A 23,432-nucleotide genomic window follows, 5' to 3' on the forward strand; every position below is an offset into this window, starting at 1 on the left:
ACTATATATTGCTTATTTCCGTCTGGCTGTTTCTATATACGTCTATCACAGTAGTGGTCCAATTGATTTATTTTTTTCAATATTCTAATATCGACTCATTGCAAAGAATATTTGCTGTTAATAAAACCGTACATCTGTCGCCAGTTGCACATTGCAGACGCAAGAGAAATGATAACAAAAATAACTTTGTCAAATGTGAAATTAATTTCTATATTTTCATAAAATTTGCTATGCAAATGTTTGGTCGTTCCCTCCGCGGGACTCGAACTCGTACCGATGTGATATCTATGGCAACACCGCCTGCACAAAGTCCAGCGCCCTAGAAAACTCGGCCTAGTTGTACCGAGTTAAAGAAAAGCCATTCCAAAGAACCACTTACAAGTAGAATTAGTATTAATATTTTGGTGAGAAAGCCTGTAAAGCCAATACATTATTGAAGTTATGAACAGTTTGATTTACTAATGACACATTCAATAGAAATCAGTAGTTACATGTAACAAAAGCATAAAACATGCCAACATAAATTACAAGGAAATCTATTCGAGTTTTAATTGTTTGGACACATGTTTTTTTTTTTCAGTTCAGTGGTCCTGTGCGCAGAAAACGGAAGGAAAATAAGAACTCTCTGAGTATGTAAAAAGAAACGATTGGCCGTCAGGTACTGTTTAGATTCATAAAATACTGGCGCTAATGAAAATTAAAAAACAAAAAAACAAAAAAAAAAAAAAAAAAACACTCGGAAACCTCACACTTAACAAAGCAAAATGTAAATGATGAATTTTATTCTATACATAGACCAATGTGACGTGTGAAAAAAGACCTAGGCATTTTTCCATATAAATATTTCTAAAATCCTTGTAGTGCCACAAGTATACGACGGAAATCCAGATGGTCTTTGCCTTTTAAACGCAAGAATACATCAACGGTAAGTTTCTTATCATTTGCTAATAAAGTAGAAAAAATGTTGTTTTTTCAATTGAAACAAAAAATACAAAAAAGTAAAATTTTGTAGGTTTACATATTTGATGTGACTATCAATTGATGATGTCGAAATAAACACGGGAAGTTACATTTTTCTTTGACTTGTATCATATAGTGTGTAGGTAAATCGGAGAAGAATATAAGTGTTATAAATTTTAAGATCTTTCAAGTAAAAACAAAATTGCGTTTGTATGTTCCTGATGTTTTTTTTTTTTTAAAGTAATTCACCCCGATTTAACATGAGTCAATTCTTCGAACACTTTAGTTACAATTTTTATCAATCTCATAGATCAAGTTAGAAATTCGGAGTTCATGACTACAACCACTTGTTTCATTAATTTATTTATCCAATATAAGTGATTTTATTTTGCCTGACTGAGCACACTGGTAAATATTTTTTTTATATTTACGCATGAATTAAGTCAAGATTACAAGTGAATTTGGATTGTTGTAGAAGTATCCAAAATCAAAGGACGTATAATCAACATCATCATTGTCCATATATTATCATAAATAATTAAATTTTTAAATTCTCCCAGTTTTTACTAGATTCACAGTTGTTCATTTACTTTTGTTACTTTGTATGTATGATTTTAGTTACTTTATGTTCTTAGTTGTGTATGTCTGTTTTCCATGTCTGGTCGTTGTCCCTAGATAACATTCTTTTGATTTCCGCTAGAATCTTGGTTTCCTTGATTACTTTCTTTTATTTCACTTGCTCTTGTCATAATACACAATTACTTAAAATGAAGATTTAAGTTGTTTAGCGTTGAAAAAGAATGCAAATATTTTTCATGATGTCATTTTCGTAAGCCATTTTTAACATATGTTTTATTTGAGTGAAAATCAGATCTTGTATATGATTTGACTCCATAAGATCAATATTATTTTGTCAGTGTATTGGAATTAAGTAAGAGCAAGAATATTTTGTCTCAGAAAAACAGACTTTCACGTGTTCTCATAGGGTGGAACTATGCAAATTGATAATCGTTTGAATATACAATTTCTTTAATAAGTCATTATGATCTAATTTGATATTTAGAACCCCCGATTCGCTTCTATTCGGGTTTGAAATTCGAGTCGGTCCGTGTAAAATGAAAACTACAATCAAGCTAATATGTGTTCTTTTTCTGAAATTTCGAATTGATTCTGTTATTTTTAACATAAATTTGTTTTAAAAATGGTCACCGTTGGGATTCCCATGTTGAATTCCTTTTAATGTGAAAGTAAATTGTTATTTTAAGATTTCACGTGGCAATAAGTCCAACATTTTAGTTAAAGGAATTTTAGTTTTTTTCATCAATACAGTGGTTGTATAGCAAGGGATATAACACGGATGTTATTTGTAATATATTCTTAGTCAAATCACACTTAATGACATTTTTGATTGATTTATTTTTTTTGCGTATTTTGCAGTCAATTGATTATTTATGCACACTATTATTCAATAAAACTAGACATTTAAGAAATATTGAACTGCTTATTTGAACGACATTAGTTCCGCTTTCAAAGCATGCAAGCGAAATTGACTTGTGGTGCAGTTGTCAAAATCGGTATTCCACTATTACTGAATATTAGTTTAAATCGAATTCACAAAACATTCTCGCTTGTCCCATGACAAACAGGTATAGTGTGAGCAAATGAAATATCACAAGGTAGGTATTTACTCAGACCACACGTACTTACTGGATTGATATAGATAACAATTATGTGTGCTATGTTGAAGTGTTTACTAAATGTTCTTAAAAGTAAATTATAATTAAAATGCATATACTAGTTTCTCCCTGAATATGGCAAAACCATTAATGATAAGATGAAATGTTTTTTTTAAGTTATAGATGTAAGCTTATTAATATTACATTCAGGACTCAGACAACATGTGCATGTCGTTGTCATGGGGCATGGGTTTGTTCATCTTTACTTCGATGATTACGAGAGGAGAAAGTTTTTTGCGACTTCCGTCTCAAGATGATTCTGAAAGTGAAGGTACGTAAAAATCGTTATAATGAGCGTCATCTTTGCCCCATACGTTTAAATGCCTGAATGTTAGGCTAAAAGGCGCAAATGAAAAAATTGTCCGCTGCAAGCCTTTGGTCTATTTATGAAAAAAATAAATTATTTTTTAAAATATTTGCAAACAAACCACTGTATAATCGAGCGGGTGCTCCATTAATATCTCAATTCGAGTTTAAGAGAGATAACAACATATTATATTTGAGAATGCTTGACCAATGTAGTAAAGATGCCAAATTTTTTTTCGTGTATAGTCGACGTCATATTTATTTATTAGAAACAACATAAGTAAATAAAATCATTGTTTTACATGTTACTTGCCATCTTTCGGGTTTTTATTGATCAGGCTATAAAAGAAATTGTTTTGGGTCTGTGACTATAAAGACAAATTCAAACACGGAAAATTCAATTAAAACAGTGAAAAGTATTTCTGAATGACGCGTAGGTTGTAAAGGTGGTTGAAATTGCAAAGAAGGTCCCCGTAATGAAAGATTGTACAATTTAGTAATTTAAACTTTTATGAGCTGTAATAATCTGCAATCGTTTTTTAACACGAGACATAGTTGCATTTCATGCATTAGAAAATCAGTTGTTAAATTAATGCTATTTATCAACATTTCTATCAAACGGTTGATTGTATTGAATATATGCAAATGGCATAGTACATTGAATCTTTTATAGTTGTGAATTACTCTTTTGTAACCCAGGTACATGTGTTTTATGAAATAAAAATGTATATCCAATGATTTATTCTTTATTTAAGCTTTTACTATGCTTTGAATTCATGAAAAATTACAAATCTCTTCAGAGAAAGTAGACGTCCATGTACATGCCGGAGGACGAGGAAAAAGATCCATAAACAATAAAATATTCCCATCAGTATTAGACTTGGACTTTGCTGTCAATGGAAGACCAATGCACATGCACCTGCAGGAGAACACAAAAGTACAGACAAACGTTGAACTATTTGTTTTGAATGAAGGATCTATCATTAGAAAAGATATAAAGGATGACGACGTAAGTAATCACTTTTCAGATATTTAAACTTAAAATTTCAAAATTTCAAAATTTTCATGGTTGTCACCATGAATTTGATGATCGTTTTGGTGTACCCATTTGTACCATGAGAACCAATTTGTTTACTGTGTCATAATTTTATTTTCATCTGTTGTCTGCCCCGGACATGAAATTTTATTAGCAACTCGGTTGGTGTTTGTAAAAAGGCAAAGGACGTTTACCCTACCCGTGCACTTGATTCATACTCCAAGTGTTTAATTGAGTCCGAGTTGCTCATTTTCTTTTTTTCTTTTCTACGTGTAGTTTTGGTTATATCATGTTATTGATGTGTGTGTCTATTTTCCGAGTCTAGATTTTATTTCCGCTAGAAACTTGTATCAAATTACCCATTTTTGCATAGGTATAGTAAGTATTGTATCTCCGTAGGAAAAGTTACTATACGCGACGACACATACAGCACATTTTCGATTTGAAGCTCTATTTTTTTAAACTGTCGGGACTTACCGCTAGAGTTGTCTCTCTCTTATTTAGTCTGAAGATAGTTGGCATATATGCATTGCGTGATTGTTCCAACGAGTCGTTTATTGTCTGAAATCGTGCGTAACAAATCCTTACGGGAAAATCCTATACTAATATCCGCCATATTGGTTTCTACGGGACGATTTGTTTACAAAGAAAGTTCGTAAGTTTCCGTCGAACTGAGGTGACAATCGTCTGCTTGATAAACTTTTCGGTGTTGTACGATGTTCACGTAGAATAAATCAGAGATATTCGAAATAGCGCCGAAATACATTCTGGGTTCTTCGGTTTTTAGACAAACCATTTAAACGTGAACAACATCTCCTAGCAACCGGATCACCGTAATCATGGCCGACTTTTGACAATGTAAATATTGGGACCGAAAATTAAAATCTCACCGGAATTTAACGATTCAATGTTTAGGGAGAAGCCGTTTGGCTAAACGAATGAGTAAGTCATTTAAGACAATTTAAACGACGGTAAGTGTCAATAAAGTCGTAGAAAATATTTTTATTCAAATTTTAACAGTATTTATGTGACGCCAAGTATAAAATCTTCAAGAACTTTGATTAATACAGATCATTATAAAAGTATGACGGAACAAACAACTAGATACATACAAAGGTGTATGATTTATTTTTATAGGAATCCGCATTTTATCAAGATACTGAACGAGGAAGTGTTTTCGTTGTGCAGAGAAACAAAAAAGGAGAAGCAAGCATGGTATATTTCGTTCTGACTAAACAGCAGCAACTATCATCAGAATAAGATACTTCAAAAGAATAAGTACTACTTTGTCTAATAACTAGGCAAAATGTATATAAAGTTTGGCACATGAAGAATAAAAACGCAGAAATTTTATTTATTATTTATTATTCATTTTCTCTAGAAAAGAAACATCATAATGTTTGTAATTTTTTTCAAACACTAAAAGCCTTTTTAAGATATTGATAGGTCAAATTTAGTGGATATGCACTATGGTAAAAGGCGGGAAAATTTCCCGCACTATTTCCATATATATCAGTAAAAATATCTACATCACAGATGCTTCATGATGAACAGCTTTTCGGTTGTTTGCTAGATATTTTGAATATATGTGAGGCATAAAAGACCAAATTGAGAAAAATGATATGCCAGGTTTTGCCTGATTCTTATACAGAATATATTAATATTATTTATTTTTTATTAGTTAAACACATTTTAGATAACGCAGCTCAACTCTAAAAATTGTACTCATTGTCAAATGTTTCAACGATAAGATAAGTGGGACATATCCAAATGTTAAGTTAATGTTTATGTTTATTTTTAGTTAATCTCAGTTCAATATTTCTTTGCCAGCTGGGAATATTTCATATTGGGAGCAGTGACTATGTTCTCCAGTCTGATAATGATTTTAAATTTGGTGAAACCATCTCAAAGTTCCAGCTCAGGAAGAAACCTTTCAAAGAAATGAACTTTAGCGATGTAAAAAAATCTGTAAAAGGTTGGAGTTATTATTTGGTTTAGCAAGAAAATATGAATGTAAACACTATTCTGTGATGTATAAGAAAATACATAAGAAACTAATTTAATTTGACAATATGTACTGTTAGAAAAGATGCATGCAGTCATTTTCACTTCATCTTTGATACATTTTTTATAGCCTGATCAATAACAAAGGTCGACCGTGCCCCTTTTAACCGGACTCCTTTTACCAATGAAATAATCCTGCCCGAAAAAGGCGTGTTTATTGGAATAAATTAATATGAAAAAAATTACTTTTTGCCAAATATTAATTTGCAGGGAATGTAACCACTGATAAATATATTATCTTGTAAAAAGATTCGATTTACGCATAACAAAAACTACTTATATATTAAGATATTAGTTACATTCCTTAAATTAAAAAAAAATATCTAAAAACAAAAAAACAAAAACAAAAACAAAACAAAAAAAAAAAAAAAAACAAAAAAAACAAAAACAAAAACAAAAAAACAAAACAAAACAAAAAAACAAAACAAAACAACAACAAAAACAAAAACAAAAACGACGTCCATGTCTATCTACCCGTGTCTGTTTTCAAACATTCTAAGTGACATTTTTAAAATGAAGCATCATAAAGCAATTTCAGTATCATTTTTGAAGTTCAAGTAATGAGTTATTATGTAAAACACTTGTTAGTTTGTGAATGGCCATTTTATTGAATTATTACTTATCCTTTAGCAAAACAACTCTTATTTTATTCGTAATTTAGGTAAAAAAATAAGCATGATATTGAAACAGAATTAAAGAATTTCACACATAATTGCTCTTACCTAATTTATTTTACCCAACTCCAATTCAATCTTCTTCAGCAAGAGCACAAACCACATCTCACAAAATGTTTTTTTCTTCTGTAGATTACTTACAAACATTTGACAGAATCTGCAAGAATTTGAAAGAAACAATTTAAACTTGGTTAACTGATTACTCTTTCATTTCCTAATCTTGATTTTTGTAAGAATCTGGCAAAATGGAAAAATAGTTAGAAACATACATGTCAGAAACCCACCGATCTGACAATTTCATTTCACTCAAGGTTGCTTTCTATATTTAAAACCATATTTGATCTCTGAATCAATGAATTTGCTCAGAAATTTTTTTAACGGATGTTAGAAAAATGAGGTTTTTGACAGTGTTATCTTATCTTGAAAGGTTCATTCTCAAAGTTTATCGAAATGGGATAGAAAATATTGCAAAAAGTCAAATTGAATGGGTTTTTTTTTGTTCATACCATGTTTTCCCTCTGCCTGATTCTTACAGAGGCTGACACTTAAACATACTTTTTTTTTATTCCAGAAAAAACAGAACCAGTTCTTGGCAGAAGGCGCAAGCGGGCTACGGGTGACTTTCATGTTGAACTTTTAATGGTAGTTGACTACTCGGTCTATAAGTTGTTAGTATATTTAAATATATTGCCCGATGACCAGAGTCAGCAAGGCCCAGTTGCTTGAAACTTTATTCACTGAATAATTATACTCTATCTTATTAATGAGTTCATAGGTTCTTTTGGAGTATTTACTTTAGCTATGGTACAATATTGTTATTTTTTCGTGTTTTAATAAGAACCTAACAACACAATATAACTGCCAAAGAGTTTGTCGGGTTCACACTTTAGGATACCATTGTTGAAACCATATTAAGTTTGATATATCATATCTGTCTCACAAACTTTATCTTTGTATGATATACATTACTTGTTACATTCATACGTTCTATTCATTGTAGCTGGTATGATCTTAGTACAGCTACAACAAACCAAGAGAAGGAAAAACAAGCTCTTGAAAAAGTTAGACAATTCTATGCCTTTGTTATAAATGGGGTAAGTACTAAAGACAATGATCATATTTTAATCAAATATAACACTTATACAGCATACTGCACGTGTGTTATTAGTGAGGAATAAGTATATATAGACCAGAACAATGCTTGAAGTAAAGTTACCTTTGCATTTCCTATCGAAACGACAGGATGAGCTTCTGGCAGTTCATTTTTCTCTCATGATGAAAGATAATTAAATAACAAAGAAAGTATTTGTGAAAGATCAAGTTTAGCCCTCTTAATTGCTTGATTTTTATATATCATAGGTAGATGCGATGTATAAAAACTTACCATCAGCAACCTTTACTATTTCTGTGGTATTTGCTGGGATAGTTATTTCGGAGGTAAGATAATTGCAGAGGTATTTATCTGTGTGTTTCTCATCTAATATGAACCTTGCAATGTTATGGGAAATATTTGGTTACTTTCTGTCTATGATAATTTATATTTCACTGTTTGAAATTTTTGTGATGTTACTATAATATTATATGCTGAAACTTGATTACAAAAAATAACATCATTTTGCAATATATTTTAACACATAAATCTGCAAGAGTAATGAACAGAACTATCACTCGAGTCATAACCAAAAAAAATGTATTGGTTAAAGTCTAGAAATGGAAAGTAGACTTACACACTAAAGAACTTGAAATAACAAGTTCACAGAAACAAATGGAAAATGGTCAACCCGGACTCCACTTAAAACTTGAAGAATGAACCAGATACAGCGGTTGGGTAAGCGTCCTCTGCTTTCTTAGAAACACTCGCCAATCTCCTAAATGCCAGTGCCTGGGTAGATGAAAGACCATAAAAGATACAACGAAAATCCTATCCAGGTTGACGCGAGTGTTTCCTTGGAATTTCCGAACCTGGTTTCAGGGGCAAACAAATAACCTCCCCGGACATGATCACGCTATGTTATTCACACGGTATAAATGTATTTAAAATTAATATGCTTTAAAGAAAAATAAATATTTTCGGAAAAGTTCTCGAATTTATGTTTTGTTGTCAGGAATTAGTAGATATCCATCTAAATTATAGATATTTAATGATAGATAATTCCAAACTAGTTAGCTATGTCTGTTGCGTGCATTGGAATTGCTTGTTCACCGTCGACAACTTTCAATGATACTTACGAATAATTTCAAATAAGATGTTACATGCTTTCTGATTGGATAAAATGTGTCCATCATCTCATTGACCAAATTTTGTTATGTTACTGTGACGTCATCAGTCTTTTTTGATGACTTACTCGACAACGTATGATCCTAAAATAAATTCATAAGGAATGACTGTTATATATTTTCATCTACGAAGATGCTTATCTAGAAACATCTGGCTAAAAAAAATGTCACTTCCAGGGTAGACGCAAGAGGAAGGGAAAACTATGACACGGTAAATATATCGGTGCTCGTGTTGCAGTTGGATACACTATAACAATCCACGAGTTCGTGCTGACGACAATAAAAAAATTGTTATAACTTTAATCTTGTAGCCATATTTTCTAGCTCAAGTATCCTAAGATAAACGCGGTTCCGAAGAAATGTTGCCACAGATGACAGAAAAGTTGACAATACGGAATGATGTGAACAAATGTAAAAAGAATATTTATAATTACAAAGGAAATTTGAAAGCGTCATTAATATTTTTCGTAGACTACAGTTGATGCCTCATGGACTGAGACTATAAAAGATACATCGAAAAATCCTATCCAGGTTGACGCAAGTGTTTCCTTGGATAAATTCAGAACCTGGGTACAGGGGCAATCAAATAACCTCCCCGGACATGATCACGCTATGTTATTCACAAGGTACAGATGAGTTTAACATCAATATGTTTAAAGAAACATTTTCGGAAAGGTTTATGAAATTCTATGTTGTAGTCAATGATAAAAAGAGATTGCACTATACAAAAATTAAGATGTCTAGATAAAAGTCCAATCTAGTTAGGTGTGTATGTTTCGTGCATTAGTATTGCTTGTTCACCTTTAATGATACTATATATGAAGTTAAGTTCAAAACAATATTCATTCAAGAAAATTAATTTTTTTCTGGATATATGGACCACTTCATTCACAAACCAACGTCGAATGAAACAGTGAGCGGTCCATTCGAAGACAATTTTATGTTTCATCATAGTTATAATTTAAAATGAATCAGGTTTCACTTTTGCAAGTATATGAGAGAGTTAGTGAAAATATTATCGATAGAATAAATCATCACTAAAGCACTTTGCAAAAGATTTGTACAAAAATAATGTACAAAATTGACGAGGTGTTATATCGAAAATGAAAGGTAAAAAAGTCTCTAAAAGTATTTAATTTTGCTGTTTTTACGACAATCTTTGAATTTTGCATCTGCAGTCGATTTAAAGTTTGAAGAAGTTTTACGATACATTTTCTTTTGATGTAAAATCGTTCTATTTATTTTTCACTAACGACTTTTTTGTGAGATAGATGTTTTTGTATTAGTGTTCTGGTGGTATGCAGAACCTCAGACACAAAAAATATTTATTTTTGTTTTAAATTTTAGATACGACTTACAACGTGGTGGCTCTACATCAGTTTTAGGTATTAATTAAATATGCACTAGTCATATATATATATATTTTAAAAAGCTTGAAATTCGAAGGAGATATTAGTCGATAAAAGTGATGTTTGATGAGACTTGCATGAAAACATGAAAACAGTTTTTCTTGTTAACATAGGGAATCAATTTGAAACTGTTTTTTTTTCTTTCATGAAATTGAGTCCAATGACAGTGCCAATGGTAAAGGTCAAAGTGAGACGACCCACGATTTTGTCCGGTCTTCATATGTATATGTTTGTGTGATTATAGTTATGTTTACAGATTCTTTTTATTAATCCATACATTCATCTCCCAGTTAATCAAATGAAGATAATAACTCTTGCATATTTCATACCCAATTTCTATAATTTTTATACCGAACGACAAATTAAAACCGGTCATGTAGTCTAACATTGTTCCAGATTGAGAAATAAAAATATTAATTAACTGAATCACCACCTCTCTTATTTTTATGAAGACTGCTTTCCTCAAAATTCGCGTGTTGGATATTTAATGTTTTCTAATGGTCGATAAAGATGATTTAGATTTTGTTGACCTGCCTTGATAGAAAGGTTAATATCAGTTTATTGTACAAAGTACAATGGAACATTTGATACTGTTGGCATGGAAAATAGGACTATTTAGTATTTGAAAAATTATTGTCAGTCTTGAAGCCTTAAACTATTTCTTTTGACCATTCGTTTGACTACTGCCTACATTTTATCAGTACGGTAATTTTGTTAATACCAATTTCACAAAATCTATCTCTATGAACTGTACCCTTCATATGCCGATATATAAGTAACAGTGCACTTACTTGATGTAAAAATGATATACGGATAAGGCCTAGAAATGCAGGAAAATAGGAGGCTGTGTCGAACATTTTTACTGGTTCGAACGGAATTCGTCAATCAAAGTTATTGTTAAGTCAGTGTATTGTATTTGTCTTTATACTGCAACAAATTTTAAACAAAATTGATTTTATACATGGTTTTTATTCGAAGCGGACTACATCCTGGCAAACACTGCAACGTCCGTGACGTCACAACTGAAAAGTTATAGTCAGTCATTCAATGTTTTTTACTGCTCACATAGAACCGTTGCAGTATAAAATATGACATACAATTCAGAAGTTGCTTTTAATCATTCTCTAATTCGATCCAACTCTTTTTATCCACAAAACCATATCGATTTTACAACCCATATACATTACATTTAATGTTCATGTGGATATGCAAATAAGAATTTATCAACTTACAGTAAAATATTTCAATTTAGGTTTGGCCACTTTTGGTGCTGTATGTAAAGCCCAAGGTCAATCAATCGTTGAGGAAAACTTCGATTTTAAAGTGTTGGGTGTAGCTGCTCATGAACTAGGGCACAGGTATATATACTTTCTTTGATAACTGCATGCATTAAGACATGTAATATTAGTGACCGGGTATGGAATCTACGCCTCGCCAGGTATACCAGTGTACATTCTGTATCCGGTCACTAATGTCTATGTCACGATTTTACCGCATCGATTAACCTGGAAGCCTGGGTAAAATATTCGTTCCACAAGTTTGTCTCAAATATGGGTCCCAAGTGACGTCTGTCTTTTGATTAGTTTAGCGAATATGACGTTACTTTATTTACTTTTATACGGTCTAATATTCAAATTTACAGAAAAAAATACATAAGTATTTTTTTTTCAAATTACTTACATTATCTAATTACTTATATAAAAAAGCACAATTATTAAGTTCATTAAGAAATATCATCCGTTTTGTATTTTATTTTATAAGCAACAATTTACTCATATAATGTGCATATCCGTCGCTGCTGACCTGAGTCTATATTTTTAGCGATTGTAGGGTTGCTTATGATATGACCAGGAAAATAAACTACACCATCAATGACCTTCATATAAGTATTTGAAATAATTATTTCTTTGACACATTATTGACATTTTCGTCAACATATTGCTTCGACTAGAACCGGTAAGAACTATAACTCCAGTATTGTCCAGGTAATGCTAAATTAGGCACCGGGAGTAAGAACGTAGACCAGATATAAAAAAATATACAGTCTTCACGTGATGCTGATGTGGCGCGGAAATTGGTTGATTTTTTCATAGGTGGGGTAAATAATATTCCACGTAGGACAAATTCATTGCCATAATAATTTTACGTAGGAAATATTATTAAATATATCGCTGAAATTCTTCCCTGTTTTGTTTTTGGAAAACATCAACTGAAGTTTTTACGTTTATTGCAATTATGCAACAAGTGAAGAAAACCTTTTAAGCTGTCTAATATATTTACAGTAATTTCAGACATAATCTGACAAAAAATGTTGCTATGTGATACAAAAAACACCAATCATATATATTGTGAATACACGTGTTTCAAGGAATACCGCTCATCAGCAGCATTAGAATCAAATATATATAGGAAGATCTAAATACAAAAATAAATTGTATACAAGAAGTACTCAAAACCCAAAGCGATCAAAATAAGAAGCCAAGTCCAACACCGAGAAGTTCTACTATGGGCATTACAAGGAATGAAGCCTTGGTGTACAATACCAATCGTATATAGTGTAAATTTCGATATTTGAACACGTGTTTCAAGGATTAAAAATAAGCCTTTTCAAAAGAATGCAAAATAAGTTTCTTTTGTTCAACTCTAGTATAATTTAATCATTATTTATTATTCTAGTTTAAATGCTGAACACGACGGAGTTCGAAACACCTGTATTGCTAGTAATGCATATATTATGGCACCTTCAATTAGCCCTCAAGACGGGCTTACCGCCTCAAACCCATGGAAATTTTCCACTTGTTCGACTAAATACTTTAATGACTATATCGATGGACTAACAGCGTAAGTTAGTATTACACACACATTGTCTAGGTTATTGGGAGAAATAAGTTTTATTGTCATATGATTGAAGAATAAGTACTAATGTATAAGGTTTGTTTGTTTGTTTGTTGGGGTTTTACGTCCGAGCAGCAATATTTTAGCTATATTCAGACGATGAACATGAAATTGTTGATAAAATGAACATGAAATGATGATGAAATGAAACATGGATGGGACACAAGGACAATGGGGTCGACAAATTTTGATTGCCACTGGAAATAGGGAGAGGTGGGTAGGGTCGGGCAATTTAGCCTCCTGTGGCGGAGCCCTATGGTTCCTACTCCGGGAGAATACCACAGTATGGTTCTTTAACGTGCGAGGAACGTGGCATCTTTCCCAACACGGTGCACCACTATGGTTTGCGGTCAGGTTTTCCGTATTATAGCCTGACAACCCCAGCATGTAACACGCCAGGGGTACCCCATTCAACCACCTGGGGCACACATCCCAGTTGCTCTGTGGGCAGAGCGCCCTAGCCCCCGACTAGGGTTCTGAGCACTATTTAGTCGCCTTTTACGACAAGCTTAGCGCTGCTGCAGGCCTATTCTTTTAACACCCGGACCTGCACGGGAAACTAATGTATAAGGATGTGTAACGATCACCGTGCCTACAAAAAATCGGTAGCTTCAATTAAGTCATGATATAATTTGTTAAATAGAAAGAATAATTATGACAACCACGCTTCCAGCCGAAACCAAAAGAATGGCACGTGAAATCAGTTTTCATGGTACTGATGAATACACCGTAACGATCCACGAGTTCATGAAGTCGACCATAAAACTTCTGTAGTGATGACTTCAATCTTGTGGCCCTGTCCCAGTAGCGTAGTTGTAAGAAGTCAAGCACGATACAAAAAGTCTGCGTAGTTTCGGCAAACTCTGGCATAACGTATGAGTTATGATATGAAACTTCATACGCAGGTGCTGAAGGGATGTTGCCACAGATGAAGGGAAACTTCACAATACAGAATGAAAAGTCATCGCGTTTTTTCGTATACATTGGTCAATATGTTTCTTTTACCATTGATCTCTAAGTGTAAGTCAAGATATGAGGCTGACTTCACAGTGTCAGAAGCGTTTGTTTGATATTTGATGTGAAAACGACAACGGGCTATACATATGATCAAAACAAGCCGAACTAATTTACTTCAAAAAGTTTTCTAAATTTTGACAGTATCTCAAATCTATATATATCGCAAACTACAATATCTAGAAGTTTACGAGACATTTTATTGTAAGCATGGTTTGTTTGAAACTGTTACAAGTATTTTTATCATAACTTGAATTAAAAAACAATTTCACTAACTCCATTTATGACGACTAATTTTGAGGATGTGTCATTAAAATTGCAAAGAGGTTTCTGAGATAATGTCATGTTCTATTCTTATTTTCATTTGTCCGATTTTATGTTCAAAGAAGCTTGTATCTAAATGATATTCATAATTTGAGTAAACGAAACCACTTTGATTTTGTGTTCTAAGCTTTGTATTAATATGATTTTCTAGATCCTCCACAAACTGTTTGACAACATTCGATTCATCATATAATGCCACAGCGTTGTCTCAGTACTTAAGCCAACTCCCAGGACAAGTTTATGATGCTAACCAACAATGCAAACTGATATGGGGAACATCGTCGTACCTTTGTACCGTAAGTAGCACTCCATGTAGATTTCAGACACTGCCAATGTTAGAGATGTTTCATGGTGCAGGAAAACCCGCCGAACAAACCATATTTTGAGGTTTTCATATGCAACATTTGTATGTAATTATTGAAAACCATCAATTCATCTCCATCTCAATCGAACAAATTAAGAACGATAACTCTTGTAAAATGTCAATTTCATGTACAATCTTTATATATATGTTTTATCTTGAAAATACAACAACTAAATGAAAAAGTAAGAATGGTTGAAATTTGAAATAGCAATGAATTTGTTGGACGTGGGCATTGAATGGATCATCTCATGTCTGATGTTTATAAAGACTGCTATAAGGACTATGAACATATCTGGTAAAAATGACTCTTCAAGTAACACTGACCAATAAAGAATTATATTATTCGAGACAGGGAAACTTCATATATATATATGATTTGAGACATCAAAGACAAACCGTGTACAATAATCACTAAGTCATAATTTTCTTAAATTTTTAATATATATATATTTAGAATGTTACAGTTAAGGTGTAACATGTTTTTCCGAAGAAAAAAATCCGATTTGCTCATTTACTTTTGTTTCTTTGTATGTATTATTTCAGTTATTGTCTGTGTCTGCTTTCGATGTCTGGTCTTTATCCCTGGATTACATTCTTTTGATTTCCGCTAGAATCTTGGTTTCTTTGATTACTCTTTCATGCAAAATATGTTTTGTTTTCATCAGCACCCTTATAATGGCGATTTTACATCAATATGTAATGTTCTTTGGTGTTATAATCCGACAAGAGACAACTGTAGGGGGTCCTTTGCTGCAGATGGTACTGTTTGTGGCGATAAAAAGGTAAGTACACCAAACGCTTTATTTTTGCCTAATGCAAAAGTATATTTATAACATAAGAAAAAAGTTGAGAAAAGAGGGAATGATTCTTAACACAATGGGGGACAATAATAGAAATAGACCAAGTAACAAGTCACATGTAACAAATAACTACTTGTACAAACCAAAACGAGCTACATGAATCTCTATTGTTCAATTGGAATGAATTCGGGAAAAATAATCAGAAACATCGTAAATATTCAAACCAACTTTGGTGACGTTTGTAGAAATGCCTATTAATATTTTGAGTGACTATTTGCCATAGTGATTGGCAAGGAACGTAAAAGTATAACAAATATTGTTTTTCATTTTCAAAAACCATAGGACCGATGATCCCATATCGAATAAAGCGCGAATTATGATTGGTCAATAAAAGGGTTGTGGAAAATAATGAACTATATGTACTGTTTATAGTGATGAAGCAACGTCATATAACTTAAAACTCATGCACAGAGAGGGTGTTTTAGGAAAAGTCCTGCATATACACTGGTCTTCAAATCACACATAAAACACTATGGTTGTGTATTATCAACACTTTTCAACACGACCGTCATTTAGGTCGATTTAGCTCTACAACCATATTGTATTTTAAGCAAAGAAGCAGAATTAAGAAGTTCATTTTTTTTCTCTAATTTTAGTGGTGTAAAGCAGGTGTCTGTACAGCCGATCCTAAAGCTCCACCGGGAGACGGTAAGACTTAAAACTATAAACTGGTGTTTGTACAGCCGATCCTAAAGCTCCATTGGGAGACGGTAAAACGTAAAACTATAAACTGGTGTCTGTACAGCCGATCCTAAAGCTCCGTCGGGAGCCGGTAAGACTTAAAACTATAAACTGGTGTCTGTACTGTCGATCCAAAAGCTCCATCGGGAGACGGTAAGACTTTAAACTCTAAACTGGTGTCTGTACACCGATCCTGAAGCTCCACTGGGAGCCGGTAAGACTTAAAACTATAAACTGGTGTCTGTACTGTCGATCCAAAAGCTTCATCGGGAGACGGTAAGACTTTAAACTCAAAACTGGTGTCTGTACAGACGGTAAGACCTAAATCCATAAACTTGATTGTGTTAATTTACAATGTTGTTTTTATACACATATCTGCACTTGAGCATGGTATGTTACTACATGAAGAAAGAATATCACACGAGGCGAATTCGAAGGTGGTGATCTAGGCAGAATGAGTTTTATTATACTGAAAACCATTAAGTTCGTGCTTAGAGAAATTCTCTGAACGATCTAATGCTCCGTTCTTTAATAAATACTGGTAGAACAATCGCAATTCTCTTTGCCAAATTCTTGTATCGTCTTAGCGTCCTTATTTAACAAAATTACCAATAATTTCTTCATTAAGATATAATTTTTCTTTTAAATAATTTTTTGTTGTATTTGGGCGGAAGTGCAAAAACGCTGACAACGGAAAGGAAAACAAAATTGGATTGGACCGGGTAGTTATTTTTGATGGAAAGATGGTATTCGTCTTCCTCGTACGATTATTTTAGTATTAACTTGGTGCACGATGTATGGTAGTAGGGGACTGTCCTGTACTTCCATACATCATATACTAAGTTACAGCCCTAGATTAATCCTACGAGGAGGAATGACACGGCCAGCGAAAGCTATATTCATATATAGCCTAGCTAGCCGAGTGGTCTAAGGCGCTGAACATGCATTGTGCAGGCGGTGTTGCCATAGATGTCACATCGGTACGAATTCGAGTCCCGCGGAGGGAAAGACCTAATATTTGCATCGCAATTTTGAGTTCTTACATCGTTGGGAATTTTTCAGACCCTTCTAAAAGTTTACATTATCTTTCCTGGATCATTTTGATCCGATGAAGCAGTGTAGCGAATGGAGTCGTCACATTCTGAGACGTTGTATATATATATATCGTTGAAAAATTCTAAATAGTGTATTGTGAATTGAGTGTTGGTACAAATTTGGTTAGGGTATTATAAAATATTTTTTTATTCGTTTAGAGTCATGTTTATATGGAGACAGGCAGGGTAAATTCATCAATGGCAACCTAAATTGTGCGGAGGCATTAGTCCAATTTCCCAACTTGTGTAATGGTCCTTCAAAAACAGATTGCTGTGCTCTTTGTGCACCGCCCAAAACAACTGCTTCGACAACTACATCAAAGTCTTCAACACCTAAGACAACACCAACTACATCAAAGTCTTCAACACCTAAGACAACACCAACTACTAAGACAACACAAACAACTAAGACAACACCAACCACAAAGACAACACAAACAACTAAGACAACACAAACAACTAAGACCCAATCAACTCCTCCGACAACACCGACAACGAAGACGACAACGACTATACCGACAACAACAAGGAGATTTGATCCTTATTACAGATATCGTCGACTCCACCGATTCAGATATCGACTATTTCGACATCACCAGCGTATAACACAACGACGTTTTTTCGGTGATCGTACAAGACTACCACAACAGCGCTTCTTCCGTCATCGTTATCGACTACTACAACATCGCCGAAGACTTCGGTTTAGACGACGACTACATCGATTTGGACGACATTTCCGACTACTCCGTTTTAACCAATCACGATACCGTAGACGCCGTTTTTAAGAATGTAAGAATAATTTGTCATTTTCTTAACAATATTAGCAAATTAACTATGATTTGTGCATATTTTGATCACATCATACTATCAATAATTCAGATCATCTAATTATTAGACAAAATAAGTCCCAGAATTAAATTCAATAAACGTGTATTAAGATGATAAAAAATACAGATATAAAATATGTTTTTTTGTAATATATTTTCTAATTCAGAAACTATTTTGCAGATTTTGGAGTCAGTGATGATGGAATTGGCGATGAATACATTCCCGTATACGTTAGATTGATTCTAAATTAATAAAGATGTTTTTAATAACAACGCCATGTATCTATACTGAAAGTTGGCAAAGTCTTCGTAAAATTTTGTTTTATTTCGTTAAACTTTTAGTGCAGTTGAACTTGCATTTTCAAAATCAGTTGACAATTGACTTTTCATAATGAAAGTAATTTTTATTTTTTTTGTTTATTTTATGATTTTTTTTTTTGGAATTTCATTTTCAAGATCAGGGCATGGTTACATATGTGGACAAAGTAACAAAAGACAAAATTTGCTTACAATTAAAGAATGATCTGGGGAACCAAGAAAATAAAGTAACTAAATTAATACATACAAAGTGTCAAAAGTAAATTATCAACTATGTCATCACTGAAAACTGGGAGCGTGGACCAGGTTCATCGGTAGAGAAACACCCGCCGAGTTGATAATAAAAATCAAGTCCGGGGTAGAGAAAAGAGGAAAAGAAACCTATGACACGTCGAACAAATCAGTTTTCATTGTGCAGATGGAAACACCATAACGATCCACGAATTTTTAGTGACCATAAAACTTTTGTAGTGATGACTTCCATCTTGTAGCAACATAACCCTGTTGTAGGAGCCTATTTGTTAGAATTCTAGCGCGATACAAAAAAAAGTCTGTGTCGTTACGGCAAGCTCTGGCATAACGTATGAGTTGTGATATGAACACTCCATACACAGGTGCTGTAGGGATGTTGCCACAGATGAAAGGAAAGTTGACAATTTTGAATGAAAAGTCATCACGTTTGTCGTAAAGTTTGGTCAATAGTTTTCCTTATTGTCCATTTCTAAGTGTAGGTCACGATATGAAGCTGACTTCACAGTGTCTGTAGTATATGTTCTTTGTTTTGTATGTCCGTTTTCCATGTCATCGCATCTACCCCAAAGAACTTGAGATAAGAGTAATCAAGGGAACCAAGGTTCTATCGGTAATTAAACGAATGTAATCCAGGAACAAATACCGGACATGGAAAACAGACGCACACAACAAAGAACATGAAGTAACTAAAATCATACATATTAAGTGACATTATTAACAGTATTATTAAAAAAACTTTTTTGTACAAAGAAAAATGGGTTTAAAACATTTTTAGAACATGTTACTGTTTTTTTTCTTGTTTGTTGTTGACGTTTTTAATTTTAATATTTTACAACTAGAGTTTTTAAGTTGGAAACATTTGATAACCATCAAGACTTTGTAGGACAAGAGCCACAGGAGAAGATTACTGATTAAGACATTTATAATGAGACTGTCTTTGTAGAAATTAAAATAGGAAAGAGCAATCAAGGGAACCAAGGTTGTAGAGGTAATCAAAGGAATGTAATCCAGGGACAAAGACCAGACATGGAAAACAGACATACACAACAAAGAACATAAAGTAACTAAAATCATACATACAAAGTAACAAAAGTAAATGAGCAACTCGGACTCCACTAAAAACTGGGAGCATGGACCAGGTGCACCGGTAGGGTAAGCGTCCTCTGCTTTTCTAGAAACACCCGCCGAGTTGCTCATAAAAAGTCAAGTCCGGGGTAGACAAACGAGGGAAGGAAAACTATGACCCGTTGAATAAATCAGTTTTCATGGTGCTGATGGATACACCATAACGATCCACGAGTTTATGATAATGACCATAAAACTTCAATCTTGTAGCACTATGGTTTGCGGTCAGGTTTTCCGTATTATAGCCTGACAACCCCAGCATGTAACACGCCAGGGGTACCCCATTCAACCACCTGGGGCACACATCCCAGTTGCTCTGTGGGCAGAGCGCCCTAGCCCCCGACTAGGGTTCTGAGCACTATTTAGTCGCCTTTTACGACAAGCTTAGCGCTGCTGCAGGCCTATTCTTTTAACACCCGGACCTGCACGGGAAACTAATGTATAAGGATGTGTAACGATCACCGTGCCTACAAAAAATCGGTAGCTTCAATTAAGTCATGATATAATTTGTTAAATAGAAAGAATAATTATGACAACCACGCTTCCAGCCGAAACCAAAAGAATGGCACGTGAAATCAGTTTTCATGGTACTGATGGATACACCGTAACGATCCACGAGTTCATGAAGTCGACCATAAAACTTCTGTAGTGATGACTTCAATCTTGTGGCCCTGTTCCAGTAGCGTAGTTGTAAGAAGTCTAGCACGATACAAAAAGTCTGCGTAGTTTCGGCAAACTCTGGCATAACGTATGAGTTATGATATGAAACTTCATACGCAGGTGCTGAAGGGATGTTGCCACAGATGAAGGGAAACTTCACAATACAGAATGAAAAGTCATCGCGTTTTTTCGTATACATTGGTCAATATGTTTCTTTTACCATTGATCTCTAAGTGTAGGTCAAGATATGAGGCTGACTTCACAGTGTCTGTAGTATCCTTTATCTCAAGTTCTTTTGGGTAGATGCTATGTATCAAATCCCCGAAATTAGGATTGTTTAAAGATATTACGTCATTTATATAGCGAAAACTGAGATTGAAGGATCTAGCCAAACGATCAGATCAGCTATAAAGTAAGCCTCATAAGAGTGAAGGAATAGGTCAGCAAATAAAGGAACACAATTTGTTCCCATTGGAATGCCGACCGTTTGTTGAAAAACACGTCCACCACACTGGACAAATACGTTGTCAATTAAAAATTCTGTATATTTAGAAGATGATTTGGAATTATTTCTTACAAAGTATGAGAAATCTCTACCAAGAACTATATATTTGTATCTAGGTGTACCATCTTTTTTTGGAAAAACAACGATGTATAATGTTTTTAAGTCGGGATTTTATCTGAGTATGGGGAATAGAAGTATACAGTGTTGAAAAATCATAGGTTTGAATGTTATTATATTCTGATAATAATCTTGAATTGAGGGTCTCCAAAAGATCTTTCGAATTTTTCAGGATCCACATTGAATTAATACTACTACGGGAGTAACAAGTGTTGTGGTAGGACTGTAGACCCTCTTTGACAGTTGTGAGTATAGAAGTTAAAAGTTTTAAAAGAGGTTTGGTGGTACATTTGCAGATCCAGCTATGAAACGTTGTGTGTATGGATTCTTGTGAAGTTTAGGAATCCAGTACATAGACGGTAAATCACAATCATCGTCCTTGGTAGAGAGACCAAAAGAGGATAGCACAGATTTATGGTTTTCCGCAATCTCTTCTTTGGAGAGAGTAATAGCAGTGTAGGTCTTATCACTGCTTTTATTTTCTACGTCTACCTCTGATAATAAACATTGGATATGAAACGTTTTGCGGACAAAAACAATGTTGTTTTGGGCTTTGTCTGCTGGTACAACAACATATTTGTCATGTATAGTAGACAATGTTTTTGCTACATCGGGGTCTTTGAAAACTGATGTAGCCTTGGCACTCATTGACCTACTTAAAACTTTCATTCGTTTCAAGACCTCACGGCCTTTAACCACTCTGAAAAAGAATCAATGTCTTCTTGTTCTCGTTTTATCCATTTTCTTGCATAGTCCTCGACGGCATTCATAAGAACTTTAAAGTTATCCAATTTATGGAGCGTGGTTCATGTACTTGGGACCTTTAGAAAGGATATTATTCAGAGATTCGTTTTCGAGAATGGTTAAATCTCCCGAAACGACGTGACCAGAAGGACTATATTTGAATAGAGAGGTTTTGCAAGAACAGTCAGGTGGTTTAGCCTTGAAGTCCTAAATCTCGAGGTTCTGTAATAGCCTTTTATAATTGAAAATTTTGGATGCGATGGGTGAAGTATAGGAATATGAAATAATTGGTATGGATTTGTCTTTGAAATATGGGGGAATTTTGTTGGTAACGTTTTTGTGATGGAGTATGTTAGCCAAATTAATTGCATCTATACCTTTGTTGACAAACGGTAGTGGAAGAAATGATCGTTTTTCTTCATCTTGACTTTTCACACAAACTGGTTTAAAGAGTCTGTGGAAACCAATGTCCAAAATGATGGCAACAAGTCTGTATAATGATGAGGTGGGGTCAGAAACAGGAGTGTCAAGACTTGTTCTGTAAAGGGAGTGTAGTAGAGTGAGAGGTATAAAATAAAGTTTGGTTCTAATGTGATGAAGTCCAAGAGGTTTTTGTATGAAAGGAAGGAGACCATCTATAAAGACATCATGTAACTTAGGTGACGTATATTGGCGATGGCCATGACACCTTTCCCGTCTTGGATTTTTGTCAAATAAATTCATCACATTTATGTTATTGTTATATTGGCTTGAAAGGAACGATTGAATCTTATCTGAATGCTTTAAACAAATCTATGGACTCAAATGCTGAAAATTTATACCAACAGTAATTTTGCGGTACATACGCCTGACTATTTCAGACAATAAATTTATCTCAAAAAGGTGAATGTAGAACTTAAATGGATTAAACAGTGACTTATAACACCGATACTGCCATTGATTAAGTAGGATGCATTATAAACTGTCAGTGTGAATGTGCTCCAGGTATGGGCCCGAATGCTCACTGTAAACATGTTTGTTGTATATGCTTTTGGCTTTAAACGATTTGTTTGGGCAATTTTGATATAATAAATAAGGAGACTACCACAGAGACTGCAAACATTATACCAAAGCTAACGTTTCAAAGGATTTTCTATCTGCTGCTGATTTGTAATCAAGAAAGCAAGTGAGATAATGTTCTACCATAGACC

At 33.8% G+C, this 23,432-nt stretch overlaps 1 protein-coding gene across 2 annotated transcripts; it reads left to right on the plus strand.

Annotated features, from left to right (window-relative positions):
- The first annotated feature begins 828 nt into the window (after positions 1 to 828).
- On the plus strand, positions 829 to 18,794 carry LOC148604175 (uncharacterized). Of its 2 annotated transcripts, none has more exons than XM_088550167.1 (17): positions 829 to 925; positions 2,847 to 2,967; positions 3,803 to 4,011; positions 5,176 to 5,253; positions 5,869 to 6,013; positions 7,348 to 7,444; positions 7,777 to 7,870; positions 8,136 to 8,213; positions 9,525 to 9,679; positions 10,401 to 10,438; positions 11,715 to 11,820; positions 13,139 to 13,303; positions 14,847 to 14,991; positions 15,725 to 15,841; positions 16,516 to 16,567; positions 17,854 to 18,483; positions 18,703 to 18,794. In XM_088550167.1, exons 2-16 carry the CDS (start codon positions 2,859 to 2,861, stop codon positions 18,477 to 18,479), a joined length of 2,214 nt encoding a protein of 737 aa, XP_088406293.1. In that variant the 5' UTR covers positions 829 to 925; positions 2,847 to 2,858; the 3' UTR covers positions 18,480 to 18,483; positions 18,703 to 18,794. The 2 variants fall into 2 exon arrangements, with proteins under 2 accessions (XP_088406293.1, XP_088406295.1); XM_088550169.1 differs by having other exon boundaries at positions 847 to 925; positions 2,814 to 2,967.
- The last annotated feature ends 4,638 nt before the right edge of the window (positions 18,795 to 23,432 follow it).

This window comes from Perna viridis, chromosome 10 (genome assembly GCF_037379345.1).
Source record: "Perna viridis isolate PV_CMFRI_1.1 ecotype Kerala chromosome 10, ASM3737934v1, whole genome shotgun sequence".
NCBI classification, from domain to species: domain Eukaryota; kingdom Metazoa; phylum Mollusca; class Bivalvia; order Mytilida; family Mytilidae; genus Perna; species Perna viridis.